We start from the raw sequence: 27,772 nt of genomic DNA, 5'->3' as shown, positions 1-27,772 counted from the left end.
CCCCATGACTATACTGTTTTCTGCGTTTCACCCAATGCTTTTAACATCTCTTGGAGATGCTTGCCTGACTCAATTAGGGACGGCGAAGGGGTGATTTTCTACTTTTATTCTGTATTCAGTAGCAGGACAGTTATCTGGTGGTTTGTTTTTTTTAGCAACATAGCAGTTAGGTCTTAGTTGGTTGGATTAGAAACACAACCCACTTAGAATTCCACCCAAGTGGAAGGGACCCGGGACCATCCAGTAAAGAGATTCTGGTCCAACCCTCTCATTTCCCTAGTTGAGTGGTGCTTAAGGGGGGTGTGCCCGTCAGAATTACCTGGAGTTCTTTTACCACATGGCTGTGCCTCCCCTGCCCCAGCGTCTGATTCAGCAGGCCCCAGGGCGGTATCTATATTTTGAAGAAGTCCAGATGATTCCTGTTTTGTTTCTTCTCAGCAGTTCTCTTTGATTTTTATTTTTAAAAATTGCGCAAGTAATTAACAATGAGTACATTCTCGTGAAGCACACAGCAGGCTATACGGGACCATCTGGGAAAGCCGCCTTCACACCCACCCCTTAGGCCCACCGCGCTCCTCAAAAGTATCCACAGTTTAAGCCACCTTCTGGTTGGCTGTCTATGAATTTACTCACTTTGCATGCGTGGACATGTATCTCATTTTTAAATAAGTAGGATTATAGCATTTGCGATGTTCCCATGACTTGCTTTTTCCCCTTGACAATGTGTCTTGAAAGTCTTTTCATGTCACTCTATATAGAGCTACCTAATTCTGGCTAACAGACTGCAAACTATTTCACTGTACAGAAATATCATTGAAGGAAATTAGAATATGACACCCCAAAATATGCCTCTTTGACATAAGAATTATTTTGAGCTGAAGGCAATTAAAAAGTAGCAAACGCAGGAAGAGCTCTCTCCCCCTTCTTCCTTTCTAGGGTTGAACTTTTCCTTTACTGGTGACCGCTCTGGACTGTTATGAGCCCAATGGCAGCACCAGAGGAATCTGAAGATAAACCACTTTCCAGGGGAATCTGAACACAAACCACATTCCATTAGATCCCCCCCCCCCCATATATTCCCTCTCCCACCATTTGCCACCCTTGGAAGCCTAATACAGTTTCATTTGCCCTGTCATTCTCTACACACGTGTTTATTCTTTGTTGAAGATGCCAGATAAGCCCAAGTTTTAATCGCCTCTTTGAGCTACCCATCCCTGGGTTTTCCCCACGTATACAGGAGATGTAGAGTGTTAACACAATTCTGTTTGCTTTTCTCTTGTTAATTTGTCACTTATTACAGAGCCCCAGCTGAAAACCTAGAAGGGTGGATGGAAGGAGGCACGATTATTTTCTTTCCCTACAAGCAGAGGTTCGTTCCCATGTGTGGTGTGCATCAGCCTCCCAGGGCGAGCTCAGAAAGAACGTAGAGGCTCAGGGTGATGACAGGTGGGGCCTGGGCATCTGTGTTTCTACCATGTTCCCCACCTGATGCCGCTGCCTACGGCTCTAGATAGAAGGTGTGACAGTTTCAGATAAAGTTTGTTGAAGCAACTATTCAGGTTATGATGGTTGGTCTCCATTCCGGCTGTGAGTCACTCAGACCGGGGGATTTGTGTGGCTGTATCTTTCAGGAAGTCGTGCATGAGGCAGCAAAGAAGTTTCTTGCGGCTGATGTCTGCTCAGGTGTCTTTAGCTTAACGTAACCCTAATGCCACCGGAGCGCACTTTGGATCCTTGCAACTGCATGGCTGACGAAGCCAAAACGTGTACTCTCTGGCCCCTTCCAGAAAGCCTTTGCGGACCCCGGGTTGAGCGCCCGCGCTTTGGTCCCTGCCTCCGGGAGCTTGAATCTGTTCTCACCACTTTCAAGTGTACCTCTTTCTACGGCTCTGATTCTCCATGTACTGACGTGCGGATACACACAGCACCAAGAATGGTTGGGTCAAGAGGCGTAACATTTGGAAACACACAGAACAGTGCCAGGCGCCTAGTGCGTACTCTGTGAGCGTGAGTTGTTTACAATGTCCTTCCCTGAAAAGCAAACCTTACTTTTGACACAGCCTAATACAATCATTTCCTCCCCCTCATGATTTGTGTTTCTGGGGCCTTATTTAAGACTTTCGGCATCCATAGGTCACAGGGATTTTTCTCCCATATTTAAAAATGACCTTTATAGTCTTTTTTTTTTTTTTTGAGTTTATTCATTTATTTTGAGATAGAGAGAGAAAGCGCATGCGAGCGGCGAAGGGGCAGAGAGAGAGAGGGTGAGGGAGAATCCCAAGAAGACTCTGCCCTGCCAGCACATCGTGACTGATGTGCATTTATTGTTTTTCAGGGGATTCTGTGCCCAAGAAGCACACCAGGGTAACCCTAGGTCCTGAGAAGCCTACCGGGCAGAAATCACCCAGCCCAGGAGCCTATAGGGCAGGCCACAGAAACCTTCTCACCTCTGAGGAGAGCTGCCTCCTTCTAGAAGTCGTGCCTCCCCTCCTCTTCCACCGTCAACCCTCTCCCACCTCTCCAGGTACCTTGAATGAACACAGATGGATTCACCCCCAAATCCCCCACCCCCAGGGCAGAACTGGGCACACATCACCAATCTGGAAGAGATTGGGTGGCTGGGCGACTGTTGAAATCTACCAACTCGACCCTCATGTGGAATTCTTCAATCCTGTGGTTCTCAATCTTGGCTACATTTTAGAATCATCTGGAGAACTTTTCCAGATGCCTCATACCTGGGTTTCGCTCCCAGAAATTGCAATTTGTTGCGTTATAAAACAAAAATTCAACTGAGTACCTTTGGAGATCTAATTGGTTGAAAAAGATTTTTTTCTTTTTTTAGCATTTCTTCATTTTTTGAGAGGTGGAGAGAGACAGTATGAGCGGGGAAAGGACAGAGAGAGAGAGAGAGGGAGACACAGAATCCGAAGCAGGCTCCAGGCTCCGAGCCGTCGGCACAGAGCCCGACGCGGGGCTTGAACGCATGAACCGTGAGATCGTGACCTGAGCCGAAGTCGGTCGCTTGAGCGACTGAGCCACCCAGGTGCCCCGAGCCTTGCTATTTAAAGGGTGCCCCAAAGAGCAGCAGCAGACCTAGTCTTCATGAATCAGACCCACATTCTTTTTTTTTTTTTTTTTCAACATTTGTTTATTTTTGGGACAGAGAGAGACAGAGCATGAACGGGGGAGGGGCAGAGAGAGAGGGAGACACAGAATCGGAAACAGGCTCCAGGCTCTGAGCCATCAGCCCAGAGCCCGACGCGGGGCTCGAACTCACGGACCGCGAGATCGTGACCTGGCTGAAGTCGGACGCTTAACCAACTGCGCCACCCAGGCGCCCCGAATCAGACCCACATTCTAACAAGCCTGGTGATTGGTTTGCATATTAAAGTTTGAGAAGTCCTGGTGTAAGGGATTCTGAAGATTGAGAGAATGGATATTATAATTATACAACGAATTATATGTAATGAGTATAACTGATGACGGAAAAGCCCTCTAAAGTCCTGAGACACGAGGGAAGCCACTTTAGATTTCCTTCTACCATTTGCAACTACGTGGATGGAACGGGAGGGTATTATGCTAAGTGAAATTAGTCAGAGAAAGACTAATTAAATTAAAAAAAAAGATCTACTTCTAAGTCAGCATGACTGTATATAAACTTTGTTCAAACCAGAAGCCTGATCTATGGCCCGCCACACATGTATCGTGCAGCTGCTTTGTGAATGAGTGCCTGAAGGAAAACCATCTTGTCCTTTAAAAAAAAAAAAAAGTTTATTTATTTATTTTCAGAGAGAGAGAGAGAGCGCGAGAGAGCATGAGCGGGTGAGGGGCAGAGAGAGAGGGGGAGAGAGAGAGAGAGAGAGAGAGAGAGAGAGAGAGAGAATCCTGAGCAGGCTCCACACGCAGCGTAGAGCCCAATGTGGGGCTCGATCTCACGACCTTGAAATCACGACCTGAGCTGTTATCGAGTCAAACGCTTAACCGACTGAGCCACCCAGGCACCCCATTTGAGATATCTATCAATGCTCCCACTCCCTGCATTCCTTTCTGATAAAACTTGTGATTCCCACCTATCTGCTAACCTATAATCTTTTGAGTTTTTACAAGGTGTAAAAAAAAGTACATAACCCTGTTCATTCTCTGAAACACGTTCTTCCCTCTGAAGACCCTGTTTCCCAGGCAGCTGTCCTAACTGGGGCTTGAATAAAATTCTCTTTCTTACTTTTAGAGATTCTAAATTTGTTCCTTGTACATCGACTAACAGAATCTGGTGTGTAACAGGCAATCAATCCTACGTATTCACTGAATGAATGAATGAATGAATGACCCCCTGATTCAGATGTGATTCTTTCTACTTCACACCCGAGGAAACAAAGAGTCGGGTGGCTATTAAGTCAGCTGGTCAAAGGAGGAAAATGCTGGGGATTCTGGGGGGAAGGGCTTCTCACCTTCATGTTCCCCCAGGGAAGAGAAATACATTTTGGTTAGAGGGACCCAGGAGGTCCAAACCTGAGGCTCCACTGATATTTACATATCCCCCAAACAAACAGGCTCACCGCACATTCATCCACAAGTATTTACGAAACCTGCCTATGTGCAAGGTGCTGTGCAAGACAGAGAGGCACCCTCTTTAAAGCAGCTGACAGTGACCATTTAAAATCTGCAAAGAGGGGGTCACCTGGCTGGCTCAGCTGGTAGAGCGCCTGACGCTTGGTCTCCAGGTTTTGAGTTCAAGCCCCAGGTTGGGCCTAAAGCTTACTAAACAAACAAACAAACAAACAAACAAACAAATAAATAAAATCCACCATGGGGGATAAGGTCTGAGGAGGGGAGGGAGACCAGATTGTACCATCAGGTGATTGGAGGAGGCTTCCCAAGAAGTAATGTATAAGGTACAATCTGAAGAGTGGAAGAAAAGTTTAATTCCAAAAATTTATTTTGGAATAAGCAAACGAGATCGCTGGCTGTCCTTTTTTTTTTTTGCTGACATGCTCAAAGCTTCGGGGGATTATCTAGTTTGATGTAGTTTAAAAGGTTCTTCTTTGCTGTGAAACTGTTTTATGGCTCTGTGGATTGTAGGTAAAGTGCAGCTACGAAAATAACCCTTATCTATATGTGTGCAAATAAATCCGGTCCAGTGGAAGGACACCCTCCCCCGCCCCGGGAGAAAGTCAATTTTACATCTGTTTGTAAATTCATTTCGACATTTCTTTACTCCATATGAGTGTGTGGTTCCGCATCTTTTCCTTTGAACCAGCTGTGGCATCTGTCTAGTTCTCTCATTAATTAATGCACTAAATAAAATCTTTGATATATGTTCGTTTTATACCTGCACAAGAGTCGCGGTTTTATCATCGCTTAACATTTATGCTTTAACAAGAGTGAGTGGAAGTCAGCCCGTGTTCCGGGCAGGGAAAGCAGCAGGTTCAAAGGCTCTGCTGCAGGGAGGGCGGCAGGTGGAATGGGGGGCGGGGCCTGGATGGGGCCCCTCCCCCCCGGGGGACTCAGGGATGCTCCCGGGACCCAGCACCCGGCCTCATACTATGGGAAGCCAGTGGAGGGTCTTTTTTCTTCTTCTTCTTCTTCTTTTTTTTTAAATTTATTTTTGAGACAGAGAGAGACAGAGCATGAACGGGGGAGAGCCAGAGAGAGAGAGAGACACAGAATCCGAAGCAGGCTCCAGGCTCTGAGCTGTCAGCACAGAGCCCCACGCGGGGCTCGAACTCACGGACCGTGAGATCATGACCTGAGCCGAAATCAGACGCTCAACCGACTGAGCCACCCAGGCGCCCCCAGTGGAGGGTCTTAATCAGTGGAATAACTTGATCTGATTCACAGCATGAGATCTTACCCCGCCGCCTGCAGGGCGGAGGATGGATTTTAGGAGCAAGAGGAGGACAAAAAAGGATGCTCCTGGAGGCCGGTGCAGTAATCCAGGCAGGAGGGGACGGTTGCCTGGATTTAACATTGAGGGTTGGGAGGCAGGCAGGCTCTGTAAACAGCAAACAAGCAGGAATAGCACAGGCAGAAATCTAAAAGGGGACACTGGCATCTGATGTCATTCATAGGATCATATATACGTATATACGTATATACGTATATATGAATAGATACGTGTATACACACACGTATATCTATGTATATACACACATATGTACATATATATGTACATATACACACATATACACACATATCGTATACATATATACACACATATACACACATATCGTATTCATATATATATATACACTCTTGGCCTGGGGACACAGCAGGGAACTCAGTACAGCCTGTCTTCCTGACACCTCCATGCTAGTGGTGGCAGTGAAGGAGGTGCCACAGAAACCCTGGAAAGAGCTCATTCTGAACAGGGATGTGAAGGCTAGCGGTTGAAGGTGCGAATTCTGCTGTGTGACCTCAGGAAGTTACTGAATTCTTTTTTTTTTTAATAGGTCAATTTTTTTTAATTTTATTTTTTTTAATTGACATCCAAAGTGTTAGCGTCTAGTGCAACAATGATTTCAGGAGTAGATTCCTTAGTGCCCCTTACCCTTTTAGCCCATCCCTCCTCCCACAACCCCTCCAGCAACCCTCAGTTTGTTCTCCATATTTAGGAGTCTCTTCTGTTTGACCTCCCTCCCTGTTTTTATATTATTTTTGCTTCCCTTCCCTTATGTGCATCTGTTTTTTTTTTTTTTAATTTTTTTCAACGTTTATTTATTTTTTGGGGGACAGAGAGAGACAGAGCATGAACGGGGAGGGGCAGAGAGAGAGGGAGACACAGAATCGGAAACAGGCTCCAGGCTCTGAGCCATCAGCCCAGAGCCTGACGCGGGGCTCGAACTCACGGACCGCGAGATCGTGACCTGGCTGAAGTCGGACGCTTAACCGACTGCGCCACCCGGGCGCCCCTATGTGCATCTATTTCGTCTCTTAAAGTCCTCATATGAGTGAAGTCATATGACTTTTGTCTTTCTCTGACTAATTTCACTTAGCGTAATCCCCTCCAGTTCCATCCACATAGTTGCAAATGGCAAGATTTCATTCTTTTTGGTTGTCGAGTAATACTCCATTGTATCTATGTACCACATCTTCTTTTTTTTTTTATTTTTTTATTTTTAACGTTTTTTTTTTTTTTTTTTTTTTTTGAGACAGAGAGAGACAGAGCATGAACGGGGGAGGGTCAGAGAGAGGGAGACACAGAATCGGAAGCAGGCTCCAGGCTCTGGGCCATCAGCCCAGAGCCCGACGCGGGGCTCGAACTCACGGACCGCGAGATCGTGACCTGGCTGAAGTCGGACGCTTAACCGACTGTGCCACCCAGGCGCCCCAACATCTTCTTTATCCATTCATCCGTCGATGGGCATTTGGGCTCTTTCCATACTTTGGCTATTGTTGATAGTGCTGCTCTAAACATGGGGGTGAACGTGTCCCTTTGAAACAGCACATCTGAGTCCCTTGGATAAATGCCTAGTAGTTCAATTGCTGGGTCGTAGGGTAGTTCTATCTTTAATTTTTTGAGGAACCTCCATACTGTTTTCCAGAGGGGCTGCACCAGCAAATCTTTTTTTTAATGTTTGTTTATTTTGGAGAAAGACAGAGCATGAGCAGGGGAGGGGCGGAGAGAGAGGGAGACACAGAATCGGAAGCAGGCTCCAGGCTCTGAGCTGTCCGCACAGAGCCAGATGTGGGGCTCGAACCCATGAACGAGGAGATCATGACCTGAGCCGAAGTCGGATGCTTAACCGACTGAGCCACCCAGGCACCCCAGGAAGTTACTAAGTTCTTCCGGGATGGTTTCCTTAGCTCTAAAATGGAGCTGATAGAAGAGTGCTTTCCTCAAAGGGTTGACTGACTGAATGAAATAAAAGATTCTTCTGCCCTCAGTGAAGGGCAGCTATTTCCCAAAGGCTAAGAAATGCAACTGGGCACATACAAATCACTGTAATAACATAAATAATACCCATCTGCATTGGTACAGCGCCTCAAATTTTTTTGGACCTTACGTATAGAGCTGAGACGCAAAGTAAGGGTCTGTATTCGTTTCTTGTGGCCGGCTGTAGCAAGTTACCGAAAGCTTGGTGGCCGAAAACAACAGAGATTTACTCTCTCGCCGTTCTGGAAAAGTCTGAAATCAGGATGCTGGCAGGGTGGGCTCCTTTTGGAGGCTCTGAAGGAGAAGCTGTTTCACGCTTCTGGTGGCTGCTGGCAATCCTTGCCATTTCTTGGCCAATCTGTGTCTCTCTTCGCATGGCCCTCCCCTCTGTGTTTCTCCTTCCCTTAGTTTTTCTTATCAAGATACCCATCAGGGGCATCCGGGGGGCTCAGGCGGTTAAGTGTCCAACTCTTGGTCTGGTTTGGGATGTCACTTTTTTCACGTATCGAGTTTCCGTGTGTACCCAGCCTATGTCTAGGGTTCTACATTTCATTCCATTCCATTCATCTGCCTGTTTTTCTGTGCCTGTGTCACTACCGCATTGTTTTTACTGTTGTGCTTTGGTTATATGTCTTAATAAATCCCCATCCTGGCTTCATGTTTTCAAAAAGCCCTAAATTTTCAAGGACCTTGATTTTCTTTTCTTTATGTTTATTTATTTCTGAGAGCACAAAAGACAGAGCACGAGCCGGGGAGACCAGAGAGAGAAGGAGACACAGAATCCGAAGCAGGCTCCTGACTCTGAGCCGTCAGCACAGAGCCGGACGTGGGGCTCGAACCCATGGACCGCGAGATCACGACCTGAGCCAAAGTCGGATGCTTAAACAACGGAGTCACCCAGGCACGCCCAGGACTTTGATTTTCTATATACATCTTAGAATCGGTTTCTGAGTAGCCCCTGCCACAATCCCTTGGGATTTTGGTTGGAATCCCAATGACTGTATGGATTAATTTGGAGACAAACTGACATTTTTTAAGACATTAGGTCTGTCGATCCATGAACTGACTACATCACTCTATTTATCACGGTCTTCTTTTTATATCCTTTAATAGAATATGAAAGTTGTCTCCAAGGAGGTCTTATATATTCTGGTAGGGTCATTAAAGAAGGAAGAACACTCTACAATTTACAAATGGCCCGATTGTATATATCCCCTCTCCCTAGAGGCCTATCGTCTAATTTTTACAAAAAAGGGAAACTGAGGCTAAGAAAGGTAAAGGAGCCTCCCCAGAGACACATAGTGGTGATAGAGCTGAGACCAGGTCCCCCAGCCTGGTGTGCATGTGGCTTACCACCCACCCTTGCCTCCCAGCCCAGCCAAGGCCTAAGTGGACAGATCTGATGCCATTCAATCTCTCTGGGGACATATCAGAGGCTGGCTCGCATGGGATTATTTATTTTAAGATCTGCACGAGGAGAGATACAGCACAGATATAGAGAAGAATGGTGAGAACACAGGTGGCCTTGACTTGCTGTGCGAGGGCCTGCCTTGACAAACACCTGGAGGCCATCTTTCTTGTCCTGCTGTTCTGGAACCTGGTGCTAACGGGCACCTCGGTGGCCCCAAAGCCACGGCCTCTTTCTCGCCCACTGGCATCCTTGTCCCCAAACATGAGGCACAGGCGGATGGAGGCTGGTGGGAGCCTGCTCCGGGTGGCTGGGTCAGGGCCAGGGACGGGGATGGCTGGAAGGATGGCAGTGACTGCATCCAGGTCTTTGGACTCTGCCCAGCACAGCCTGGCCCACCCAAGAGGTTGGGCTCAGCATGGCCCGGCCTACCCGCCCCACGGCCACCCACAGCCTGTCTAGGCAGCAGACCAGCAGGGACATGGCCACCTGCGGCAGCACGGCTCGTAGCGGTGGCTCCAAGGCCTTGTCATTCTCTTGGTGGAGGCTGGCCAGGCTGTAGGAGGCCCACTGGGCCATGGAGAGTAGGACCAGGCTGGACTCCCACTTGAAGTGTCACAAGAGCCGCGGGATGTGGTGGCAGGCTCCGTGCATCAGGATGGTGAGCTGCTGGGGGCCCCAGCCCCAGGCCACGGTCAGTGGCTGCCACAAGGCCCGTTGGATAGGCAGTGGCAACTTTATGCACAGCTTCCTGGCCTCACCCCCGGCCTACCTGCCGGCTACTGTAGCACAGGACACAGAGGCCCAGTAGATGGACTGAGAGGCAGTGGAAGGCCATGTTTGCTATGGTCACCTGCAGCCCCAGCAGGGGGGCATAGAACTTCACCAGGCTTGCACCACACAGCGGAAAGGGTAGGAAATGCCACGCCCCCATGGCCAGCCGGTTCCCGTTCTGTGGGGCATCATCCTGACAGCTGGTGGTGGAGGAGCGGGGACGTGGGGCCTCCATGGCCCAGAGCCTCTGTGCCCAGGCTCCTGTCTCGGGGACATCGAGCGGTGCTCATGCCACAAGCTCACATTAACTGACCCTCTGGCTCAAATACTCTCTCACCTGGGCCTGGTGGTTTTGCAACAATCAGTGACAGCACAAACGATCGGGGTGTGAGCTCATGTCAAAGAGGGGGCATTATTGCTTCAAGGGGACAAGGGAGGGAGCCTTTGAAAGTAAAACTGTGACGTTCTAGTTTGGGTCCCCCGTGTTCATGCCCTCATCTGACAGATGTGACCCAGACCTCTGTGATAGGCCCTGTACTGGGTGCTGAGGACGTAGGAACGGGATATGGTCTCTGCCTACAGGAAACTTCCGGTCCGGTGAGAGAGGTGGACGTTGAAACATCATGTGATCCCTGTTTGGCTCCTGCTCAGGTCCTCCTGACCTGCCACTACGGTTAGTCCACACCTAGAACTTTATCTGGCTATACAGAACATCTGCCCGTTAGGTATTTGAGCAAAGCCTGAGACCTTTCTCTGCTGCTTACCAGAAGTTCCATTTTAAAAAACAGTAGTGATGGAAGGCCATTTGTAAATAACATCATCCATTTCTTTTCAGACTCTGGATTTTATTTATTTGTTTGTTTGTTTGTTTAGAGCCTGCGTGGGAGGGGGGGGGGTAGATAGAGAAAGAGAGAGAGAGAGAGAATCCCAAGCGGGTTCCGCACTGCCAGCACAGAGCCCGACGTGGGGCTTGAACCCACGAAATGTGAGATCACAACCTGAGCCGAAATCAAGAGTCAGATGCTCAACCAACTGAGCCACCCAGATGCGCCTGGGTTTGTTGTTGTTGTTGTTTTAAGTAGGCGCCGCACCCCATGTGGGGCTCAGACTCACAACCCTGAGATCAAGAGTCTCATGCTCTATCCACCGAGCGAGCCGGGTGCCCCACCAGGCTCTGGATTGTATCTTTGGATGAAACTAGCAATGTGGGATCAGGTAACCCAACCCCTTTGTTCCGGCCTCTCGTAAAGCACTCGTACGGATCGTACTGGTGTGTTACCTTGAATTCATTGGTCTGCGCTATGTGTACGTAGCCACTGTGAGTTCACTGTGGGAGGACGCTCGGGGCATTACCGACTACATCCCATGCTGGCCCTTCAGCCAAACATTTCTCGGTCTCCCCAGAGAAATTTCTTTCAAGCCTTATTTTAGGCACAGTGGACTCCTTCTACTTACCGGTTTGTTGTCATCATGTGGATATTGTGAAATGTGCTCCTAATCACATTTCTCTTTTTTACGTGGCTGCACAGAGGCTCGGAACCAAATGGAAGGACGACTCTGGCACAAACACAGAGTTCTATGACGCGTGTTTTGCGTGTGATCTCTTTCTGGCTTCATTTTCTTTCCCTTCCCTCATTTGCTTACCTTTTTCTTGTTGAGTTGCACACGTTTTGGTGTGTAACCTCAGACACATTCTTGGAAGGAGAAAGGATACGCTTAACCCTATAAAAGAATCCCAAACCTACAAATCTTGCCCTTGTAAAAGTTGTATTTACCCAATATTCCGTAATGGATACCGTGATCCTTGCCCTCGTGTCTTCCTTACTTCATCCCACCTCCAATGACTCATGCCAATCGTTTCCAGATCTTGTCCATCCTAACTATCTCCTAATTTGGCTCCTTCATGTTTACCTTACAGGTCACACTGGTCACGTCACCCAGGCCACCCACCTTGACAGGTACTTTAACACTTGTAGCGCATCCCGCTGCCCTCAGGATGAAGTTTCTTTAGATTCTAGGCTGGGATTTGAACTCTGTCTTCCTAAACTTGTCTCCTGCCACTGTCCCCTACTCTCTGGACCATATCAAACCACAAGCAGTCCGTGAGCAGATCTTTTATTCTCTGTACCTTTGTACACATTGTTCCCTCTGCCTGGACAGCTGCCTTTTGGCCTGACAAATAAAAATCCTTTGCGGCCCAATTCAAATAACATCACTTCAGCAGAAGCCCACGACCTGGGGGAGGGAGGGGGGTTCACCAGTCCTCTCTTGTATTCCAATCATATTTTGCACAGGCCTCTGGTGCAGTTATGATGTCGGCACACTGGTTTCTCCCAGGGCAGGTGCTTCATGTCTGCTGGATTTCTATGTTGCAGAGCTGGGCACAAGGCTAGGCAGAGCAGGCTTAGCACAGCACACATTTGTTAAATGGATGAATGAATCCCTCATTTGACAGATGGGGAACCTGAGGCCCAAGACAATAACCCAGTGAGCTGTATGCACAAATGGAATGACAGAAGTCTCTTGATGCTCCCTCTTCTCCCTTGATGGTAAGGAGGGAATTCCTTTTAGGGAGAATAGTCTGTCTAGGACCTTTAGTGACACTGTCAAACCTTTTTAAACTCTCTTCGCCATTTTAATTTTTCAAAAATGTTTATTTATTTTTGAGAGAGGCAGAGCATGAGCAGGGGAGGGGCAGAGAGAGAAGGAGTCACAGAATCCAAGGCAGGCTCTAGGGTCTGAGCTGTGAGCACAGAGCCTGAGGCGAGGCTTGAACTCACGAACTGTGAGATCATGACCTGAGCTGAAGTCAGACGCTTGACCGACTGAGCCACCCAGGTGCCCCCAGTAAATATTTCTTATTGAATGATTTGGGGGCCCAGAGCTCTTTCCAGTGAGGAGGTTACTGGACACCAAGTCTGATGCTGTGAAAACCTAAGCTGGAGTCAGACTTGAGCCCTGTCCTTCATTGACTGTGAGACTTTTGTCGAATTATTTCCTCTTGGCCTGAAACTTCGTTTGCTCTATAGGAGGGGGCAGACAATATGGGTCATAGTCTTTCGTTTGCAATTCTGAAATTAAAAACAGAAGCCACTGGATAGCAAAAACCAAACCGACAAATTTTTTAGGCAGCAAAGTCAGCCTTGAACCGATGTGAAGCCGTTTATATTTATCCCACTCCATAAGAAGGTATCTATATCTGTATCTGTATTTTTGCAGAATTAATGTGTCTCATTAAAGAGTTTGGGAGGATTACATAAGTATGAGCACCATATTGCATGATTTATTTAAAACATGAAAAATGCTGAGTTTGGAAACACATCTGGCCCCAAAGATTTCCCATAAGGGAAATCTTATTTCCAGTGAGGGAAATCGGCACCGCCCCCACCCCCGACCCCCCAAGGGATGGTGTGAAGATGAAATGAATGGTTTTTTAACCAATGGTGTGAGCGTGCAATGGCCAGGTCCAGAATCAAGTAACAGGACCGGGTGGGATGGAGGTGCAAGGTGACGTATGGGTGACAGTGTGTGTGCCCTCCCCCAGCAAAAAGGGTGTATCAGGCCTTGGGGGGCAGCCTCGGGAGTTAATGCTTAATCCCTAGGAAACAACAGGGAGCCACGGGAAGTAACAAGATAACATGTGATTCTTAAAAAGATTTCGAGAGGCAAGCCTGGAAGCAGGGGGAGCAATTAGGAAGCTCGTGGGTCACCGTGGGTTGGGGGGAGGCAGGCGGAGATCAGCAAGGGCTTCTGAGGCTGGAAGGGCGAGTCAGGGAGGTTGGGCAGCTCGACCTGTGACCGCAGGTCGTGAGGCGGTTTTGAATTTTTTTTTTTTTCAACGTTTATTTATTTTTGGGACAGAGAGAGACAGAGCATGAACGGGGGAGGGGCAGAGAGAGAGAGAGACACAGAATCAGAAACAGGCTCCAGGCTCTGAGCCATCAGCCCAGAGCCTGACGCGGGGCTCGAACTCACGGACCGTGAGATCGTGACCTGGCTGAAGTCGGACACTTAACCGACTGCGCCACCCAGGCGCCCCTCGTGAGGCGGTTTTGTCGCCTCACTGACCATCAGTAGCAAGCGCGGGCCACAGCACCTGGACACCCGGAGTCATGGCCCAGACGGGGCTTGAGGGACGGGTGTCCGAAATCAGAAAGAAGTAAAGGCAAGTTGGTGTCGCGGAAGCAGCTCTGGGTTGGGAGTCAGGCAGCCCGGTTTTCGGTCTTTTCTCTCCAACTCTGAACGGGTGGGAGCGGGGCAACGCGTCCCAAGTCGGTTGCCCGCCAAACGGCCAACACCGCGGATCCGCTGTGTGGGACGGAAAGGGGATGTCACGTGTGAAGGCGCTTGGGCGCTGAAACCCACAGCTGGGTTATTCAATCCTGGAGGGGACGGCATTTCACATGAAAAAAAAAAAAAACCCAAAAAACCAGACGCGGCCATTTAGCTTCAGCGTAACGGCGTGTGTCATCCAACTTGGCAGCTACCTAACGCTGAACGGTCGTTGCGCCCAATTCTCTGCCAACGTTTCCCTGGCGCTTCGCTAAGTTTGAACCCAGTCGCTCGCCGTATAGTCTCTAATCCCCGCCCCCGAAACGGACGCCAGCTCAGAACGAACTCTGGGCGAGGACGAGCGTGCGTGGAAAGGGCGCCCCGTACCCGCCCCACGACCCGGCGTCCGCCGCGGGCGCGCGCTCGCACGCCGGAAGGGGCGGAGCCAGGCGGGGCTTTATAAATGGCTCGCCGGCGGAGCCCCGACCTCTACCGGCAGCATTCGGCGGCGGGATGGTATGTGTTATCATGGCGCTCCCCTCTTTGTTGGTGCGGCGGCACGACTCCATCCGCGGCGCATCGCCGCCATCCCAACTCGGCGGGCGCCGGGGGCCTGCTCGACGAGCATGGGGGACTCGGCGACATCCCTAACCAGGCCTATTTCTGGAAAGACCCGAGGCCTGTGCTTGACCTGGGGCCCGCCAGGCGGCTGGCGAAAGCCCTTGGGCCTGGCTCCGGTTTGGAGGCCCCGAGCCCGAAAATTCTCAAGTGCCAGATAATTTTCCGGATCTCGCCCTTAACCGATTTAGTGTTAATCCGGTTTAGAGTCTGAGCACGTAGGCCAGGAGGCTCTTGAGTGGGGTCGCCAGGCACTACTCATGCTAACCTGGGAGGTGCAGAAATCCAGGTAGCTCGCGGGAGGGGAGCCTGGGGTAGGGGTGCCGAGGCCTCGGGCTGAAATGGGTGGGACGGTTCATACAACCGTAAGGCCTCTGGAGTTCCGAGGAACCACAGATGATGAACTTATTGACGGGCGGACAGAGACTCTGTGCTGATTGTCATGTTCTGATTTGGCTCTGTCGGGTTCTGGTGGCCTCTACGTGTTCTCAGTCCGGCCTGGGGAACCTGTAGTGCCAGCTGCTTGTCCCAGAAGTCTCTTTGTGGTCGAACTGTTGCTGAGTCGACCATAAAGCCACCTGTGAAGTGATTTTAATGACCCCCCCCCCCCCCACCTTGTGTGTCTTTGTCCTGTTAAGAGAAGAAAGTACATTTGCTTGGGTTACAAAATGAGGTTTCGGGGCAAAGATAGAACTCCTTTAGGATGTGTGGTCCTCTAAGCAAGTGAACCCAGCCCCGCACGTTAGCATGTTTATCCATGGGGTCGCTGGTGTGGACTCGGCGTTCAACTGAGGCACGCTGGGTGTCGGAAGTGAGCTACTTAGATGAGCCTGAGTGCTAACGTGGATTGTTTCCTCCTAGTCTCACAGGAAGTTCTCCGCTCCCAGGCATGGGTCCCTGGGCTTCTTGCCTCGGAAACGCAGCAGCCGACACCGTGGGAAGGTGAAGAGCTTCCCCAAGGATGACTCTTCAAAGCCCGTCCACCTCACCGCCTTCTTGGGCTACAAGGCCGGCATGACTCACATCGTGCGGGAGGTCGACAGGCCAGGATCCAGTAAGTACAGGCTGCATCCTCGGAGCCGGGGATGGGGACGGACTGGAGTTGGGGCAGACCCTCGGTGGGATCGGTGTTTCAGGCTGTAGATGGCTGGCATTGCTGTAGGTGGAGGGGTGTGTTGGAGTCCGGGAACTTTAACGTGAGTAAGTTTTAAAAGATCCACAGCATAGGAGTATGCCAATTTGGGAGATCGTCCCCGTGAGCCTTAACTCTAAAAGCCTGAATACTGCCCGTGTCCCTGGTTGTGAAGAAAAATCGCACTGCCTTAGAGTCCTGATACTTTGAGTTAGAAACACAAAACGCATGCGGGAAGTTGGCCCCTGGGAGTCCAGGTTGCCAATAAGGACCCCGCTTCTGCAAACTTCCTGGTTACCTCAAGCACGTTGCCTTCTTTAACTGAAGTGGGCACTTGCAGACGCAGCGTCATAATCCCTCGGCGACTCTGGCTGTCCCCCTCCGGTCTGACCGCCCTCTCTTCCACAGAGGTGAACAAGAAGGAGGTCGTGGAGGCTGTGACCATTGTGGAGACCCCGCCCATGGTGGTTGTGGGCGTCGTGGGCTACGTGGAGACCCCTCGAGGCCTTCGTACCTTTAAGACCATCTTCGCTGAGCACATCAGTGATGAGTGCAAAAGGCGCTTCTATAAGAACTGGTAAGGGACAGGGACGAGGAGGCTGTGCGCTCTGTGGGTCAGGGGCCCTGTGCGGGTTTTCTCTCTAGCAGGGGAGGAACTAGAACTGCTCTGGCGTCCGGTTTAGTTGGTGTCCTGAGCAGAACAGTTCCTGGGGACAGGCCTTGAGCAGCACCTCTAGACCCTCCTGTTCAGCTTAGTGGGTGTTGACTGAGAACTCAGTAGTTCTCGTGTTCTTTTGGTTGCTGGGAAGTGTGGAGAGTAGGGCTAGAAACCGAGATAGTGCCTAACTCCCCCAGTCCTCCGTCTGGGAGCGTGGTCGGGTTAATGGCTAAGTCGGAGCAAGAATTAGTGAGTATTTGAATGTTTGTGACTTGTATTAATTTTGTGGACCTCTGCTCAGCTCCGCTCGGCTCTGCCCGATGAGCTCCATCCAGGCTCCGCTTGCCGGTGGAAAAGGCTCCTTAGAAGCCGGCAATGAGCCCCATCCCTGTGTGGTGCCAGTGTGCCTTCCGCTCACCCCTTGGAGGAGTGATGAAGGCCTGCGCCCCGCCCCCTCCCCAACTCTGCTCTGCTCCTGAAGGCATAAGTCCAAGAAGAAGGCCTTCACCAAGTACTGCAAGAAGTGGCAGGACGATGATGGCAAGAAGCAGCTAGAGAAGGACTTCAGCAGCATGAAGAAGTACTGCCAGGTGATCCGCGTCATCGCCCACACTCAGGTGAGCACTCGGCAGGATGCACAAGAGGGGGACTGCGCCAGTGCTTCCAGTCTAGGGAGATGGAGTCCTACTTGAACCGAGCCCCCTAGTTCTCTTCTGACTTGATTCCTCACCTCAAATGGACTGTGTAGGGATTTTGGAGGGATGGTAAGATTGGTTCCAGTTCCTTAAACTTGTCTGGATGGTTGGGCCAGCGAACAGCCTGGGGATTGCTTGAAGTGATGCCGCAACACGGTGCAGCACCTGCCCTGGATTCCCGAGGCCAGGCTAAGTCTGTTAACCTGAGAAGGCAGCCCGGTTCCTCCAGGCCTAAGGGTTGGCTTTCTGTCGCCAACAGAGGGCGCTGTTTCTCCAGGCTTTTTATTTGGGAAACCATGCCCCATTTTAGGAAAAGTGGTGGAAGGAACTAGTGATTCTTTGACATTGTGAAATGCTTAACTGAAAATAGTAGTAGGTTACTGGCTATTTGCGCTTCAAATCTGACTTGCCATGACCCTTTGGCTGTAGAATGACTGCGTCCTCTGCAGTTTGCTTGAGTTACTATTCTGGGTATACACTCCTGATTGTTAAATTGTTTAGTTTCAGTATGGTTAAAATGACCATGTTGGTTTAGATTTGTAGTGTGTGTCCGTTACTGAAGAAAGTTCCATAGGACAGCACTGGGCCACTCTTAGTGAAACGCTTCAGGTTTGAATTCTTTTTTTCCCTAAACTTTCCAGCTTATCTCTTGACTGAGGTGCTATTTCCACTCTCCCACAATGTGAGTGGCTTGTTGACGGGCAGTACGCCAAAGGAAGCAACCAGAAAGCGTGATGATCAGGAACATAGGGCTAGTTGGTCCCAGGATCTGGTTAGGTCTGCTTGTGTTGGTGTGGCCCATGTGTATTAAGGATCAGTCCATCCTGATGGTGAACTCCGGCATCAGAATTGAAAAGGGGAACGGTACCCAGTAGGGATTTTAATGCAGGAAGGAGCCTTTTCATTTTTGCCAGTAGAGAAACATGCGGTTCAGGGTTGCCAAACTGTTCTGCCTCTGGAGGAGAGTTGAAGCTCGGGTATCTGAGCCGTATCGATTCCCTCCTAGATGCGCCTGCTCCCTCTACGCCAGAAGAAGGCCCACCTCATGGAGATCCAGGTGAACGGAGGCACGGTGGCCGAGAAGCTGGACTGGGCCCGTGAGAGGCTGGAGCAGCAGGTGCCTGTGAATCAGGTGTTCGGGCAGGACGAGATGATCGATGTCATCGGCGTCACCAAGGGCAAAGGCTACAAAGGTGAGCTTTGCAGTGGCCCAAGTGGTGGTCAGATGCGGTTTCAGGTCCAGATCTTTGGCGATGAGGCTCTGGAAGGAGTGCTGGGCACATCACATGAGTAAGATGGCAGAAACTTTCCTCCCTGTCTTGTCTCTGGGAATAGCCCTGTGGTCAAGTGGCAGGGAGGTGGGAGGACTGGGGGTGATCTGGCCATACATCTGAACCCTTCCATTTGGAGCTCACTGCAGAAGGCGGAGGGGACTCGGAAATTGGGTCAGCCTCCGACAGTGTAGAACTTGGTGAATCCTGTGAAGTGTGCGTGTTCCCATTCTAGTGCAGGGCCGGTTCTCCAAGGCCCCTTGAGTTGAGAACAGGTTCACGTCTTGGCAGGTGACCCACTGGAGCGAATAAGAGGGGTTAGAGGGTCACGTGTATGTTAAGCCTTCCTGTCCCTCACTCACCTAGTGCATGTGGGTGTTGACTGTCCATACTCTAGTGTCGAGGGAACTCAAATTGGGCACTCAGTGGGAAAGGGCCACTGGCAGGTGTTCTAGACACCCCGGTAACAGAAGCTTGTGTCTGTTCTAGGGGTCACCAGCCGCTGGCACACGAAGAAGCTACCCCGCAAAACCCACCGAGGGCTGCGCAAGGTGGCCTGTATTGGGGCCTGGCATCCTGCCCGAGTGGCCTTTTCTGTGGCTCGGGCTGGGCAGAAAGGCTACCATCACCGCACTGAGATCAACAAGAAGGTGAGGTGCCAAGGGGGTTCGTGTGGAGACTTTAAACCTGGAAGGGAGAGACGAGCCGAGCCCAGTGTTGGGAGTGCAGTTTCCACTTCCTGTTAGCACTGCTCCGTTGTGCGGGAGCTTCCGGACTGCACTTGGACCGGAGTTGCTCACCTTGTCTGATGGGGCACGGTTTTGGCTCGCGGACATCAGTGGTTTCCAAGGTGCCATTGAAGGTGGTTCTGGTGCAGCTGACCCTTCGAGTGACCAAAGATGAGAGCCACGTCTGGCCTTTCCTTTGCCTTTGAGGTTTTGGGGGGGCCACTGTCTCCCAACATGTGGCGGTATCTTTAGTCCCAGCCAGCCTTTCTTTCTGCTCCTAGCCTGGGGTGCCCCATCACTAGGACTGAGGTGATAGCTGCTTTCCTGGAGTCTGTCTCTCCTTTTAAGTTTCTACGGTCCATCCCTTATGTAGATCTACAAGATCGGCCAGGGCTACCTCATCAAGGATGGCAAGCTGATCAAGAACAATGCTTCCACTGATTATGATTTGTCTGACAAGAGCATCAACCCTCTGGTGAGTAATGAGAACTGTTTTCTCAAAGCCTCAAGTCCTGGTTCCGGCGGGGATTTCCTTCTCATTCTTTGTGAATCTGCGCCAGACCTCACCTGTGGGGTGGGACCCTGGTGCTCTTGTGTCCTGGCTGACTCACCGAGGCTGTGTTTTCCGTCTGTTAACTGGTCTCCTACAGACTGTATCCAGCCGTCTGTTCTTGTAAATGGCACGTCTTCAATGCCCTGGTTGGGGCTGGCTGGTGAGAAGTGGGATCTCAGACCCAGCTGTTCAGTGATGAGGCTCTGGAATGAGCGCTGGGCACAGCGCCCGAGTCCAACTGCGGAAACGTTCCTTGCTGCCTTCCTTCTGAGAACAGCCCTGTGGTCGGCAGGTGGCAGGGGAGCACCTGAATCTGAAGGAGTCCTGTGTGTTGTCTGATCAGTCTCTAGCCTTACACTTGCTCTGTCCTGATCTGATGGCTTTGCTCTTTCCAGGGTGGCTTTGTCCACTATGGTGAAGTGACCAATGACTTTGTCATGCTGAAAGGCTGTGTGGTGGGAACCAAGAAGCGAGTGCTCACTCTTCGCAAGGTGAGGCTGGCGGCCCTTCCTGGTGGTCAGGGTGTAGGCGGGGCTTGGGCCTCCAGTGGAGGAGAGTCGATAGTGGACACAGGGCCACACTTCGTTGAGGGGAGTTCAAAGAAATGGGGGACAGGGCTTGGCCTTCCCTTGAACATGAGCTTTGAAGTTCTGGGAGGAGGAATTTCAGTCTGGCCTGGCCCAGCTGTTTGCTTCTGTTTTCATGTGTTTTCTACATTGCTCTGGCGTCCAGGGGGCGATCCTTGGGTAAGACCAGCTAGAGTAGAGGTGGTGTGGGAGGGGGTATCTCTTGGCTCTGGAGGGGCTGTGATTGAAACTGGTGATCCTCTGCCCTCGCAGATGAGGGGCCTGTGAACTGTAACTGACCTTTCCCTCTTGGCCCACAGTCCTTGCTGGTGCAGACCAAGCGGCGGGCCCTGGAGAAGATTGACCTTAAATTCATCGACACCACCTCCAAGTTTGGCCATGGCCGATTCCAGACCGTGGAGGAGAAGAAAGCATTCATGGTGAGCACCCGGACCCTGCTGCCCTCTGGTTGGGGCTGGGATGGTTCCCCGGGGATGTCTCCCGTCAGCCTGCCCAGCTGCACTGGCTCCTGGGGGTCCTGAGCTTGTGCCAGTGCAGGATCTCTGGTTCCATAGGTGGGGGTATTCGTGCCCAGCTTCTTTCCTCCCCCTCTAACCTTGCCCCCTGCGCCTCTCCACAGGGACCACTTAAGAAAGACCGAATTGCAAAGGAAGAAGGAGCTTAACGTCAGGAGCAGATTGTGCAGCTGGTGGGATCTCAATAAAACTAGTTTTCCAGTGACCCCCTGCCTCCGGTTTTGCTTCCCAGTCTGGCCGCTCCACTGTGGCCACAGGAGGGTTCTTGTGCTTTCTGAGAGTTGTTGCCCTTGGCTCCTTAGCAAAATGTCATGTTTTTTGCCCTACCATTTTATCTGGCCCCGTGCCTGGAGCAGGTGGGGCTTGATGGGAGCTAGAAGCGGAGCCCAGGTCTGCCCCTGAATTGTTGAAACTGGCCTGGGGCGGCAGGCTTTGTGCAAATGTGTCCTGTCACCCGGTGAGGCTCTGCTGTAGAGGGTGATTGTGTTTGCACAGCTTGGGTGGTAACACCGCACGGGGAGGGAGGCAGTGAGGATTTCGTGTTCCCCGTTGGCTTTGGAGTTCTGATGGGCATGGCAGGGCCAACCCTGGCTTTGAGTATAAGGATAAGTAATTTAGTTAACTAATCCACATGGGATACATGGGATTGGATTCCAGTCGGGGCTTGTTGAGGTTCTTTTCTAACCAACCGGGTTTTGACACGGGGGGGAGGGGGTGCCCCGCAGTGAAACTGGTAGAACGTGGGAATGTACCCTGAGGAAGGTTCTGGTTAGTTGCTCCCCCAGCTTTGCTTTACAAGGTTGAGGACGTGGGCATGCAGAGGTGAAATTCTGCCCGGCTGGGAAGCCATTGGGATCCTTCATTGGCCTAGAATGGTTCAGCCTCTACCCTGTGTATCTGTCCTCCAGGATCCCTACAGTGGTGGGCAGTGGTGTGTCTGCTCTGATCTCTGATTTCCGACCCCCGTGACTTCAAGCCTGTGAGTTCTGGCACAGCTGGCAGTCCAGGGGTGTGTCCTGGGGAGGTGTCACCGCCGCCCCCCCGCCCCCCCCACAAGGCCTGTCCGTTGTGCTGGTTCCCACACAACCTTGGGCTGTTTGCCTCCTGACTCCAGCTGAGGGCCGAGACTGTGGCTGAAGCAGCTTTGGGTGGTCCTTGTCCAGCTGTTCAGCAACTAGCAGGCTGTCCCCCCTGGCTTCTGGCACCTCCTGAGAACGGGGATAGTGCTGGCCCAGGACAGACTGATGGCATGTGTGTGGTGCAGGGCCAGGTAAATTAGAGGGGGCCTGAGTTGTCCCTCTGGTTCCCAGTTAGCATGATGCCCGCATGAGTGGATGAGGCCGAGAAGAGCTCTAAGCACAGGGCCCTCCCATCATGTCCTCTGCCTGGCAACTCTAGAGCCCCTTGTGAACCCCAGGGGCACGGCCTCGAAGCCGCTGGCTGATTGGAGAAGACAGCTGCCGCAGCACCGCCCGCCGTGGGTCCTCAGGATCCTGGTTCTGGAGCTGCACTTCTGGCCAGAACCGCCAGGGGGGGGTAGTAGGCAGCACCCTGCTGGACCGGCCCCTTGAGGCCCTGCAGGAGGGCCCCAGGGCTCGTCCCAAGACAGTGTCGCCTCTCCCTACTAGGGCTTCCTGACCAGGGTGCCCCAGTCTTGGGACTCAAGCCCACAGCCGGAAAGGGTGAGGACCTGGTCCAAGGCCCCTAGTCCCCTCGGGCAGAGTCAATCTCCCTACCCAGTCAGGTTCTGGAGAGGATGGTGAGCTGGGCAGGACCACCCCCTCTTTCCCTTGGCCTTGTAGCCTTCGGGCCTCCCCACAATCCTTAGGCGAGCCCTGGGGCCCGGCTGCCCACCCAGCCCAGGTAGGGAAGGTTTTGCTGATCTGAGATGTCCTGGCTGGGCCTTGTTCCCCTGTCCCCAGGGCTCTGCCCACCTGGAATGGCCACGATGACCCGATGTGGGTCCAGAGAACAAAGGCTCAGCTCCTAAGGGCAGAAAAGTATCCTGTGTGCTCCTAGCCCGAGGACATGCGCACAAGCATCCAGCACCTTGCATACATCTCCAGGTGACGTGCTGTCGCCTTATCCTTCTGTGTCCCCACACACGACACGGGCACAGAAAGCCCTTTGCGGGGGCAGGCTTACTCGACAGGGGCTGAGCCCTTGGCTGTTGACCATACCCTCATGTCCCCATTCTCTTTGTTCCTGTCCTGGCCCTGGCCAGTGAGTGACCTTGAGCACGTCCCAGAGCAGTTCCAAGCCCCCACCTCATCTGCTGGTGACTCACGATCTCAGTGGTTGTTAGCGGGACCAAATGGCAAAGAGTGTGTGTCCCAGTGGGTGCACGGAACAGCTGGGGCTTCTAGGGTGAATAATAAGGGTCTCTGGGGCAGGGGGCAGCGGGAAGGGCCGGCCACACGTGTGGGGTCAGCTTCACTCCAATCCAGAGAACCTCCAGGCGCTGGGGGAGCAGTGGGGAACTGAAAGTCCCTGCTCAAGCTGATCTGGTGGGGGCGCAGACTGTAGACACAAGTAAACAAGACAGTTTTAGGAGTGATGAATGCCCGTGAAGAAACAAAACAGGCCACTGGGCTACACGGGTGTGGGGAGGACGCTCTGAGACAGGGCGCGAAGGATCCAGCCTTAGCGAGCTCCACGGACAGAACACCCCCAACAGCACAGCAGGTGCAAAGTCCCTGAGGTGGGCGAGGCTTCCATCTCCGGAGGGAGACAGGTCTGTGAAGGTGGGACTGAATCCCCGCTGCCTACCTGGCCAGGGCCTGGCATGTAGTAGGTGCTCAGTAAACGTTCCCTGCGTCCGGGGACCCGCCCGTGCTTGCATGGCGGGTGCCCCAGCACTGGTCTCCTGGCACTTGTGTGAGCCTGTGGTGGGTGGGACAGCTGTCTTTGTCTCCCGCAGTCTGCCTGCATGTCACTGAGGGTGCTCCTGAGTGCCTGTCGCTGTGTGCTTCCTGTCACCAGAACCCTCAGACAGGCCTCGCTGGAATCCTGTGGTGACAGAACAAGGAGTCTCATTCCATTCCTCCTGAAAAAAAAAAAAAAAAAAAAAAAAAAAAAAAAAACCTGCTGGGAATTTCTGAGCAAGTGGGAACAGGGAGGTGGCCGGAGCCACCATTGCCTTAAAAGGCACGACAGAGCTAGTGACTTCGCTGAGCTCACCTGGGGATGGCCTTGGGGGGTGGAGGGGTGAGTCGTTGGCTGCACCTCCTGGGCTCACCCCCAAAGTATTCCGCCTCCTCCCCAGATCCTCACGGACAGCCTTGCCAGCAAGGGCTGCTGCGCCGCCTGGCCCGCTGGCCCTCCCGACCCCAGCCCCGGGGGCCCCCAGCCCTGTGCCTCGCCCTCCCCCCCATCTGCTCTCAGCGCGCAGCTACTTGTCTGAGGCTCCCGAGTCCCCGCCCGCCCTCTGTGCGGTGTCGCGCCGCATAGGCTGCTACTCGAGGCTTGCCAACCTCTCCAGCATCACGTCCCCTCCCCGGGGCCAGACTCCCGGCCTGCTCCCAGGAAACCAGGTGGCTCTCCCCTGCCCTTTCAGCAGCAGGCTCAGAAGCCCGGGCTGGGGCTGGACTGCCGGGAGGAGAGGGGCCTGACTCAAACTCCGGGGGAGGCCGGAAAGTGACAGCGAGGGAGGCGGCCTCCAGGAACCTTCCAGGGCCTCGTAGCAGATCAGAACTGTTACAATGCAGAATCCTTACCATAGCTCATCCGTCGGCCCCCTCGACCCGCCCGCACAGCGCTGCCCAGGGTCCAGGCCCAGCAGCCCCTGGCTCGCGAGGAGCCGCGCTCACGCTGGCTTTGCCTCCAGGGGGCACTGCCTGGTGGGCAGGTGGTAATAGCCTGAATACCCCACCTCCTCTCAGGCACTGTCCTCAGTACTTGACGCGTATAGACTCAGTCTCCAGGAGCACCACTTGACCCAGCTTCTGTTACTACCCCATTTTGCAGAGGAGAAACTGAGGCTCAGAGAGAATGAGCAGCTTGCCCAAGGGCGCATGGCGGATGACTGGGAGGGCTGGGATTTGAGGCCTGGCATCTCTTTGCCCCGACCCTCTGCTACGAGGGGCCTGCAAAAGCATCGTGGCTTAGAAGGAGAAGGAGGAGTACAGTACTCATTTGTGGAGCGCCTACTGTGTGCTAAGGCTTGTGCTAGACCCTTTCGGAGTTACTCTGACCCTTACGACCATTAGTCCCATTTGACAGATGGGAAAATGGGGGTCCCGGAGAGACTCAAGAGAGTCCTCGGAGGTCACAGCGCTGGACTATGCTCTGGAGGGCATCTCCTCTGCTGTCTCCCTGAGCGGTCACGACAGCCCCGTGGGTCCGGGAGCTGGTGCCCCTGTTACCACCCCTGTTTTCGCAATGAGAAAACGCAAGCTGCCTGGCGGCCCCTCGCGTGGAACTCTCTGGAGTGCTGAGCAGGGATTCAAATCCAGGCTCCAGAAGGTAAGCGCTAACCCCTGCACCGCGCTGCCCTCACCGTGTAGGTGCCTAGGGGCTGCTGGTGAGGAAGGGGAAGGACAGCGTTTCCCAGCAGCGCCCACAGCACCAACCTCCCTCTGTCCCCAGCCCCTCACAGACTCACACCACGGGCAGGGACAGATGGGCGTGGGGCGTGGCGGGGGGGGGGGGGAGGATGCCTCCCACAGGGCCGCTGCAGACAGGTGGGGTCCTGGCCCCACGGCTGGCCTCCAGGCTACCAGGCTTCATAGGACTATGGAGAAGTGGCCGTCCCCGCTCGCTGCCTCCTGAGCCCCCGCAGCAGGCAGAGGAAAAGGGCTCTGAGAGGAGATGCTAAAGATAGCCCGCTCGCCACTTCCCCATCCTCGCTGGCCACCACCTCATCCCCGATGGCTCCCAGCACGCACCACCCTTCCCGTGGCAGGCCCTTCCTCAGAGCCTGGGGCACAACACAGGGACCCAGGCCACGGTCACCGTCCGAAGACTCCCCAGGCACTGGCGCCGGGCCGGTCAGGGATGTGCCCCGTGCCGCTCAAAAACCTCCCCTCGACGGGAGGTCTATCGTCACCCCCGTTTGAACCACGGACACCCCTCCACACCGACACAACCACACATCTCCACGACGGCCGGGGGGGCCGTGACCACACTGGCACGACAACACCGAGGCTCACCGGGACACGCGGCGTCACTCATTCATCTGGGAGTCTGTCTCCACCCGCCCGGAAGGATTCACATCGGGGGAAATCCACAAACGCTGCACATCGGGGCCTTTCTTCCAGAGGGCCGGTGGTGAAGCGTTCGCGGACACGCCACGGCCCCCCTGCTGGCCACCCGCTGGCTGAACCCGACTGGCTGAGGTCGTCCCCAGAGGTGGCCGCAGAGGTCAGCGCCCTGGGGCACAGAGCGGGGGTGGACGGGGGGCTCTGGTATGACAAGCACAGCGAGCTGGCATTGTGCCTGCCACTTTGCCCTGCCTCCCCGGGACCAGCACCATCTAAGTCACTGTGCATTGACATTTACGCAAGGGCAGGCCCTCCCCCGCTCCAAAGCCTTCCACGGCTCCACGTTGCCCATGTCCACTTATTCAGACGTCGAAAACATTTATTAAGCGCCCTGTGTCGGGCACCTTGGGGCGGCATCCAAGACTCCTCCCCCTCATTTGGCCCCAGTCCGCCCAGCAGGTCCTCACGGGCTGCTGTGTCTTGACCATGTGGCCATGTGGGGCCACCAGCGTCGTCTGGCCCAGGCCTCCCGGCTGTGCCGCGGTGGCCCCGCGCGGTACGTGGGAGAGAGCTGGCCGGGGCTGGAGACCGGCTGTTTCTCCCCAGCGCTGTGACAGCCCTGGGAGGGCCACAGAGAAGATCCGGGTGGAGGATGTGCCCCGGCGGGCGGCTGCTGTCACCGAGTCCTCGCTCTCCTTCTGGCCCCCACTCCCCATCAGTAAACACTGAATGGGCGGACGGGCCCGTGGAAAAGGCAGAATCACTTCCATTTCCCAGACAGTCAAACCAGGGTTCAGAGAGGGCAGCGGACCCCGCCAGGCTCCCGCAGCCAGCACGTGGCCCTGCCTCGTCCTTGTCCTCGTCCGGCACCCGGGCCCCACCAGGCCAGAAGCGGCAACTGCCAGCCCAAGGGCCAAAGCAGCCCACAGCTCTTTGGGTTGGCTCTCGGCGTGAGCTGGTCTGCACGAGGCTCTGAATTTCGGGAGTTCACAGCTTCGCTTTCGTCTTTCAAATCCTGATCGATAGCAGAAACCTGGAAGCAATCCAAAGGCCCAGGGGCCTGAGAGGCGCTAAGCGGAAGCGCGCCCTTTCAGCTCCGGGGCTGGGCCTCTGAGAGCCGGAGGCCAGTGCAGAGCGAGGAGGGAGACTCCATGGGCTGCAGCGATCAGGGAAGCCTTGCTGCAAGAGGGAGGCTTGAGCCGAGGAGCCGTGAAGGCCGAGTCATGCCCGGCTCACGGCTCACCTGAATGGAACGGGTGGTTCGAGAAGGGTGGGAAAGCGCAATTCAAAGGAATGAGCTGGTTAATAGAGAAATTTGAGGCCCAGCAGGAAGCAGGTTGGGGAGGGACTTGGAGGTGGGTTGGGGGAGGTCTTCCCTGAGACCCTCCTCTGCACCTCACCGCAGGGAGCCCCGGTTCTCCAGACCAGGATGGGGAGGGTGGGGGTGGGGAGTTGGCCCGTGGTCCGTTTGCACACTGTGTGCCAGG

At 53.3% G+C, this 27,772-nt stretch overlaps 1 protein-coding gene, 1 long non-coding RNA gene and 4 other non-coding genes across 6 annotated transcripts; 5 read left to right on the top strand and 1 right to left on the bottom strand.

Annotated features, from left to right (window-relative positions):
• Positions 1–2,359: 2,359 nt before the first annotated feature.
• LOC123591374 lies at positions 2,360–18,409 on the bottom strand. Its single transcript, XR_006709286.1, has 3 exons — positions 18,130–18,409; positions 14,889–14,890; positions 2,360–2,370 (listed from the first exon to the last, which is right to left on the bottom strand). It is a non-coding gene; the product is annotated as an uncharacterized LOC123591374 (long non-coding RNA).
• On the top strand, positions 14,651–21,289 carry RPL3 (ribosomal protein L3). Its single transcript, XM_045465632.1, has 10 exons — positions 14,651–14,843; positions 15,807–15,999; positions 16,486–16,654; positions 17,217–17,352; positions 18,437–18,623; positions 19,191–19,351; positions 19,803–19,904; positions 20,378–20,473; positions 20,869–20,988; positions 21,189–21,289. The coding sequence occupies exons 1-10, from the start codon at positions 14,841–14,843 to the stop codon at positions 21,231–21,233; spliced, it is 1,212 nt and encodes a 403-aa protein (XP_045321588.1). The 5' UTR covers positions 14,651–14,840; the 3' UTR covers positions 21,234–21,289.
• Positions 15,337–15,400, top strand: LOC123592319. The gene has a single exon (XR_006709707.1). It is a non-coding gene; the product is annotated as a small nucleolar RNA SNORD43 (small nucleolar RNA).
• On the top strand, positions 17,162–17,216 carry LOC123592341. Its single transcript, XR_006709729.1, has one exon. It is a non-coding gene; the product is annotated as a small nucleolar RNA U82P (small nucleolar RNA).
• On the top strand, positions 18,673–18,766 carry LOC123592337. Its single transcript, XR_006709725.1, has one exon. It is a non-coding gene; the product is annotated as a small nucleolar RNA U83B (small nucleolar RNA).
• Positions 20,167–20,260, top strand: LOC123592335. The gene has a single exon (XR_006709724.1). It is a non-coding gene; the product is annotated as a small nucleolar RNA U83B (small nucleolar RNA).
• Positions 21,290–27,772: the final 6,483 nt, after the last annotated feature.

Source organism: Leopardus geoffroyi, chromosome B4 (assembly GCF_018350155.1).
Source record: "Leopardus geoffroyi isolate Oge1 chromosome B4, O.geoffroyi_Oge1_pat1.0, whole genome shotgun sequence".
Taxonomy (NCBI): domain Eukaryota; kingdom Metazoa; phylum Chordata; class Mammalia; order Carnivora; family Felidae; genus Leopardus; species Leopardus geoffroyi.
The sequence above is the reverse complement of the archived record's forward strand: the minus strand, read 5'-3'. Positions and strand labels throughout refer to the sequence as shown.

Bases quoted from the DNA above. Each gene is read 5' to 3' on its own strand.
- RPL3 (XM_045465632.1), top strand. The intron at 19,352-19,802 runs GTGAGGTGCCAA...TCCCTTATGTAG, and splicing joins GCACTGAGATCAACAAGAAG to ATCTACAAGATCGGCCAGGG. The intron at 20,989-21,188 runs GTGAGCACCCGG...GCCTCTCCACAG, and splicing joins AGGAGAAGAAAGCATTCATG to GGACCACTTAAGAAAGACCG.